At 44.0% G+C, this 6,883-nt stretch overlaps 1 protein-coding gene across 3 annotated transcripts in view; it reads left to right on the top strand.

Moving 5' to 3' along the window:
- Positions 1-1,343: 1,343 nt before the first annotated feature.
- LOC121442186 (tripeptidyl-peptidase 2) overlaps positions 1,344-6,883 on the top strand; it is a 62,933-nt gene continuing 57,393 nt past the window's right edge. For all 3 annotated transcript variants that reach the window (XM_041643627.1, XM_041643625.1, XM_041643628.1), the window contains exon 1: positions 1,344-1,558. In XM_041643627.1, the coding sequence (XP_041499561.1) occupies positions 1,394-1,558 (165 nt within the window). In that variant the 5' untranslated portion in view covers positions 1,344-1,393. The remainder of the gene's footprint in view (positions 1,559-6,883) is intronic.

Here is a 6,883-nt window from a genome sequence, read left to right as displayed (position 1 = left end):
TATTTTTTTTTAATAGAACTTATTTTTTTATTTTTATTTTTTGCTTTATAAATAATACCATTCAAAATTTCCACCTTCTCCCCTCTTCCCATTTCCCTCCCACTCCCCCACTCCCCCTTCCTCTCCCTTTCCAGTCCTAAGAGAAGTCAGGGTTCCCTGCCCTGTGGGAAGTCCAACCCCCCCCTCCCATCCAGGTCTAGGAAGGTGTGCATCCAAACAGTCTAGGCTCCCAAAAAGCCGGTGCAAGCAGTAGAATCAAATCCCAGTGCCATTATCAATGGCTTCTCAGTCAGCCCTCATTGTCAGCCACATTCAGAGAGTCCGGTTTGATCACATGATCCTTCAGTCCCAGTCCAGCTGGCCTTGGTGAGCTCCCATTAGATCAGTCACACCGTCTCAGTGGGTGGACGAACCCCTCGGGGTCCTGACTCCTTTGCTCATCTTCTCCCGGTAGGCTTTATTTTTTAAGACTTTATTTATTAGCCTTGACGCCGACTCTTGTTATTTAATGCAAAACAAAGCACATACATAATTATTTGCATGTGAAGCTGTCAACAACAATTGAGTTGTCATAAACTGTATTAATAGCTGTGAGAGGGTTTTACAAGATTGTCAGTGGGGCAATTAAGATTACCCTGGTAGGTATAGGCACAGCCAGCTCATTCAGGGACCACAGAACGCAGAAGCTGGTCACCCTCACTGAATATCTTAATGGGAAAAAAAAAAAAAAAGCACTATGGTTTAAGGGCAGTGCTGAGCCTGAAGGAGAAAACAGGAACTTCGATGGAGAAAAGTGGGCAGAAATTTTTCAGGAATCCCGGAGGCCAAGAGCAGGCCCCGAAGACAAGAGGGGCCCATTTCGGTCCCGTGCTTTGTTTCAAGATCACTGGCGAACAGAATCGCCGACAAACCTCTTCCTGTTGACTAAGGCGCTGCCTCTCCCCACTCCATCCATCCACCTCACCGCCCCCAGAAAGCAGCGGCCACAGAGCCCGCACCGCTCAATCCGAGACCTCCGAGCCCGCAGCAACCGGCGGGGATCCCGCGGCTAGGGCGGGCGGCCCGGTCTTCTGACGGCGTCTCCCAGACAGTGACAGCTCGGACGCCGAGCCCCGGGCTCTCTGCTCCCCCTCTTCAGGAACCGGGCTCCAGCTGGAAGAGATCAGACTCCACCCCTGCGCCGCAGCCCAGCTACACGCCTACGTAGCGCCTCTCAGCGGCGCCGTTAGCTGACGTAGCGACACGTCATTGGCTCTGCCGCTCTTCCCGCACGCGATTGGTTCCCGGCGGCACGGCCCCGCCTCGGGCCCGCCTCGCCGGATGTCCCCGCGCCGCTGGTCCGCGAGCAGCCTGGCGGTTTGCCTCTTCCTCGCCCGTCCTCTAGACCGCGTCCATGGCCACCGCCGCGACCGAGGAGCCCTTCCCTTTCCACGGTCTTCTGCCGAAGAAGGAGACCGGGGCCGCCTCCTTCCTGTGCCGCTACCCGGAGTATGACGGGCGCGGGGTGCTCATCGCCGTCCTGGACACGGGGGTCGATCCCGGGGCTCCGGGCATGCAGGTGAGGCAGCGCCGAGGGCCCGGGACCGGAAGGGCCGAGCCGGAGGACGGGGCCGGACAGCTCCGGGCCACCGCAGGACCCTGTTCCTGCTCCACACAAAAGCGGCGTTGTCGGCGTGGCTGATCGGGATCGGGGGCCGCGGGGAAGCCCTGCTGGTCATCCGGGCGAGCCAGGCCCCACACCTCGTCGGGGTCCTCGCCCGGTCTCGCCGAGCCAGGATTTTACAGTTTTTAACCTTGGAGGTGCGGGGAGGGGGGGGGGTGACACCGATGGGGCAGCAGTTAGGGATGTGGTTACAGATTGGTTTTGGCAAGACCAGCAAAGCGGGGTTCCCAGAAGACAACTCGGTCCGCTTCCGGAATGGTTTCTTCTGAGACTTTGGTATTTTTAAGTTATCTGCTGTGTATTTGAAATCTGGGTTAGACTTTTACATAAGGCACAACTAAATTGTTAGGGGCAAACTTTTCAGGCCTTAAGAAAATAGACTTTTTAAACGCCTCAGAACATAAAAAAAAGATATACTTTAGCTATGATTTTCTTAAATGACTTTATTTTCCTTTCTGCAAGTTAGAAGTCTTTCGGGGAGGGACCTTACAGAAAACTGATGTTTAAAAAAATGCCTCTGATTAAAATGCACTCTGTTTTTAAAGTAAACTAATCTTTTACTAAAACCTACTAATAAGTACTTTTCCAGCCGTTGTTGAATATCTTCCCTGACTAACTTATTGCCTCCTTTTCGGCCCTGTGTCTGTGTATCTATCAGATAGATGCATTAGATTGCATAGATAATATATTAACTTCTTCCTCACAAAGGAGGGATCCTTAATCCTTTATTCCTAGACCTTGTCCCCCCCCCCCCCCATCGTTAGTTCTTTCCTTGTGCAAGGGATGGGAAGGAAGCCTGTGTAACCACTCCATGGATCTCTGGGGAGTCCTGATCTGGAGGGTTTGTTGCTTCTTCCTTCCTCTGGAGCACAGCTAGTGGTGGTCCTGTCTGACAGAGACCCTGATTTAGAAGCTCAGGTAATGAGTTCCCTCCAGGTGACTACCCGTTGTTCTTTTATGAATGGTAATTGCTAAGGCGTGGTGACAGCATTGCCACATAGAGGGTTTGGCACACAGTGGAAATGCTGCCCATTACACAGCAGTGTGTGCTAGCTTGTTGTAGGATGCGTGGGAGAATAGCCAGGGTTAAGTGGCTGGCTGGTTCTTTTGTTAGAGGTCAGGCGGTTTTGGAGTAGACCTACTCAGTGGGCATTTGTGGGATTTCCAGCTCTGTTTATCAAAGTATTTTGTTCTGTAAAGGAACGGTTTTTACCCTGTAGAATTACTTGACAATTGAGAAAATCAATAAAGTGCTGAAGAAAAGTTTTAAATACTATCTTAAAGTCCTAAATAACAATAAATGTCTAGGGGGCTGGAGAGATGGCTCAGAGGTTAAGAGCATTGCCTGCTCTTACAAAGGTCCTGAGTTCAATTCCCAGCAACCACATGGTGGCTCACAACCATCTGTAATGAGGTCTCCTCTGACCTCCTCTGGCCTGCACCACAGACAGAATATTGTATACATAATAAATAAATAAATATTTAAAAAAAAAAAAAAAAAAAAAAAAAGAAAAAAAAAACAATAAATGTCTAGTAGGAGGAGTTTATGATAGGTCTATACTTTGTCTGAAGAGAAAATAATGTTGGATATTTACATACAACATAAATACTCAATAAAATATTAAAACCACATGAGAATATAAGATCATCAAGCATTAATTTTGTAGCTCTGTATATACATCATTAAGGTAAGAAAGAAAATAGAAATTAAAAAAAAAATAGAAGAGGGGACTGACCTGGCCATTTGGGATGCCAAATGGGATCTCAGTGAAGGACTTGAGACAAAAATGAGAACTTTGAGGGACAGAGTCAGTCGTCTCCTCCTTCGTTAACTTCCGTAGGCCAAGTCCTTTTTCTGTCACAGCTTCTGGGTGTCTTCAGAGTAGAGGGCGGGGCTGGGTGTGCGGACAGATTAAGGAGAGTAATCCTCCGTAGATGATGAAATGTTCCCTTAGCAAGCATTCAGGCCCCTGGTTGGTGCCCACTGCGCCATTAAATAACAAAGTCCTGGAAGCTGTGGGTGTTTCAGAGATAGAGCGGTAGGATGGTAGGATGGCGGGAAGACTGAGATCGTGGATGTTTTTTATGACCAGATAAAACTTGGTCGAGGCCGTGTCTACAAAAGCAATTGTAGATGCCGCTCTTATCTCAGCACTGTTCTGAGCTTCACTTTCCCAAACTTACCCACCAGAAGCAAACCTAGAATCATGTATTTGTTCAAAACCAAGTCAGTTTGCTTTTGAATAAATCTCCAAAAATTTGAATTCTATTGCAAGCCTTTCACCCCCCCCCCCCCAACTTTGACCTTTGGGCTTAGCCTCAGCACCACCTTTCACTCCGTGCTTCCCTCTTGAGCATTTGATTTCCATCTCTTCTAGGCACCTAGATGTTGCAGGTCCTAATGCTTGCCTTTGCCTGTGGTCCTTAATTTGCCCAAAAGCTTCCATAGTCACCTGCAAACTCCTGCTTCACCCTTTAAGACATTACTGATCTCATTCAGCCTTTGCCAGGTGTTTAGCTCTACTGTTAAGGTCTGTGGCTGTAGACATGAGTAAGCCAGTAACTTCCGGCTAACAGTGATTTTCGTTTTTCTCCCTTTTGTTCTCTTCTCAAGTTGTAAGTATTCCTAATAGTGCTTACATTTTTTCATCTTGTTACCCCGCCTTACATTTTTCCTGGTTAAAATTCTTGGAAAGCATATATCAAATTTATTTGGTATCAAATCTGCTAGTAATAATAAGTATTTTTTGAAAAAGACGTGCATGCATAATAGGGAACTGTCCTTTTAGAAAAAAAAATTTGAGGTAAATAGATACAAATAACTCCATGAAAGTTTTTTGTTTGTTTGGTATTTGTGTTGTTTTTTGATACAGGGTTTCTCGGTGTAATAGCTCTGGCTGTCCTGTAGACCAGGCTGGTCTCGAACTCACAGAGATCCGTTTGCCTCTGCCACCCGAGTGCTGGAATTAAAGGTGTGTGCCACTAGCACCCAGCTCAAATAAAGTATTTTTAGTGTGCCCACTCACTAAAATATTAATAAGTAACCCAATGTATATAATTGGTTTTATTTTAGTCTTAATGACTGTCATTTACTTGGGTTTAGTTTCTGCGAGCTGAGCTTTGTGTTCTTAGGGAATTTCTTGACTACTTCCTTAAACTCTTACTGTCTTGGATTATTATCTCTACTCCTCTGTTATCTCAACTGATAAGAAGCTTTCTAAAAGCAGGGATCCTTATAAATTGATCATGCTCTCGGAATAAAAGTTACTAAGTAGTAATCACATACTTAAATGTACATTTTCAATTTCTTCTGTTGAAATTTCAAGTAAATACTATTTTTTCTTTGTTTAGTGAACGTTTGTTTTTGATGGTTAGCAAACCTTTCGCCTCTTGTTCTGGTCTTTACAAATGTTTAATGAATAGCTCCAGCCCATACCATTTTCTGCTCCATAATAGCTACAGTGGAGAAATGAGCAACTTGTATTCCTGACATTTAGGGGAAATGGTAGGCGATTTCTTTTTATTTAGTTAGTATCCAGGAAACATTTCCCAGTCTCCCCCTCAAGGTTATTACTGTGACTTTCCCCATAATTCCAGTTTTCAGGCTTGCCAGCCCTCATCCATGCACCTCTCCTTCCTTAAAGATGGACTGCATATTTCCTGTTACTAGTTGAGTTTCCTTCTTATCCCAAGCCTCTACTGCAAAATTCTCATATGATTTTGCCTTTATATTTTTTTCAGCCCCAAATTCTTTTGTCTCCTAGAAAATCTCCAATAGAGTGAACAAAAATGTGTATTTTGTGTTTGTCTGCTCCTCTCTCCCTTTTTCTCTTCTCTATCTGTCTGTCTGTCTTTGTGTGTTTGGGGGTGGGGTGGGGGGGGTTGAGAGACAGAGAAAGACCACGAGCACTTCTTATACGTAAAACTTAACAGATATCATACATGGTAAACAAATCACTAAATCTCTTTGGCTTTTCTTCTTCTCACATACTGATAATGAGGTTTTGTTTTACTAGTTTGATCATGATTTTCATTGTGACTTTTTTTTCTAAATTGTCATATTGATTGAACTTTCTGGTTATCAGCCTTCTTCTAGTATAAATATCCAAGAAAGCTTATAGATTGCTGTTCAAACAAAACAAAAACCCTAAGCGTGACAGTCCCTTTGGAACTTGGTTTTTCAAGGCAGCATGACAAAGTTCTGCGTGTGATCCACAGCTGTACCTTCTTGGCCCTATCAAGAAAAAATGTGCCTTGTTTTCTCTAAGAGTCACTGCTTCTTTGAGTATATGGTAAATACAAAATTTTGCATATACTATAGAGGAAATACTTTGTGTTGGGGAAAAGATTCATGATAGTCAAATGATTTAATAGTAATGGCCACAACCCTGGTCCTAAAGATTTATGAATTTTCCAGGTAGAAGAAAAGTCTGAAGACTTTGTGCTTGTTACATTCTTGACATTTGTTATTTTCTTCTTTCTTTCTTTCTCTTTTTTACAGATCTTGTGTTTTCATGCCTGATTCCTGTTGGTGTGTGTGTGTGTGTGTGTGTGTGTGTGTGTGTGAGAGAGAGAGAGAGAGAGAGAGAATATATACGTGTGTGTATACACATACACGAATAGAGTTTTAACTAGTGTATATGTTCATTGTACAAAATGATGGGTTTCCCTATGACATTTTTATACGTGTATATCTCAACAGACAATAATAAATGGGAAAGTGATTTAGACAGCCCTCAAAAGTAGTAGGAAGGGCTTGTGAGGTGGCTCCGTGGTAAAGGTGCCTGCTGCCAATCCTGACAACTTGGGTTGAGTTGCCGTGTCCCTGTATGGTGGAAAGAGAGAACCAACTCCTAGACATTGCCATCTGACTTCCTGTGGCATGTTTGTACTCACACAGAAACCCTTACACACAAAATAAATGAGATTTGATTTAAAAAATATACAACATGCAATAAACATGAAAAAAATTCAGCATCCTTAGCCATCAGGGCAACAAAGTCAATGCTATATTGAGATTCCAGCTTAACCAACGCAGAATTTCTATCATTAAGAAACTAACAGATACTGGTGAGGATGAGGTTAAGGATGGTAGTAAGATTCTTGAATACCGTTGGTAGAAATATATATTAGATCATTTACTATAAAAATTAGTATTGAGTTTCTTTAAGTATAGGCATGCTCCATAAGTATATATTGAACACAATGACTCGGTTTTGC

Source organism: Microtus oregoni, unplaced genomic scaffold (genome assembly GCF_018167655.1).
Source record: "Microtus oregoni isolate MIOR12 unplaced genomic scaffold, Mior012 000087F_ref0000451, whole genome shotgun sequence".
Taxonomy (NCBI): Eukaryota; Metazoa; Chordata; class Mammalia; order Rodentia; family Cricetidae; genus Microtus; species Microtus oregoni.
The sequence above is the reverse complement of the archived record's forward strand: the minus strand, read 5'-3'. Positions and strand labels throughout refer to the sequence as shown.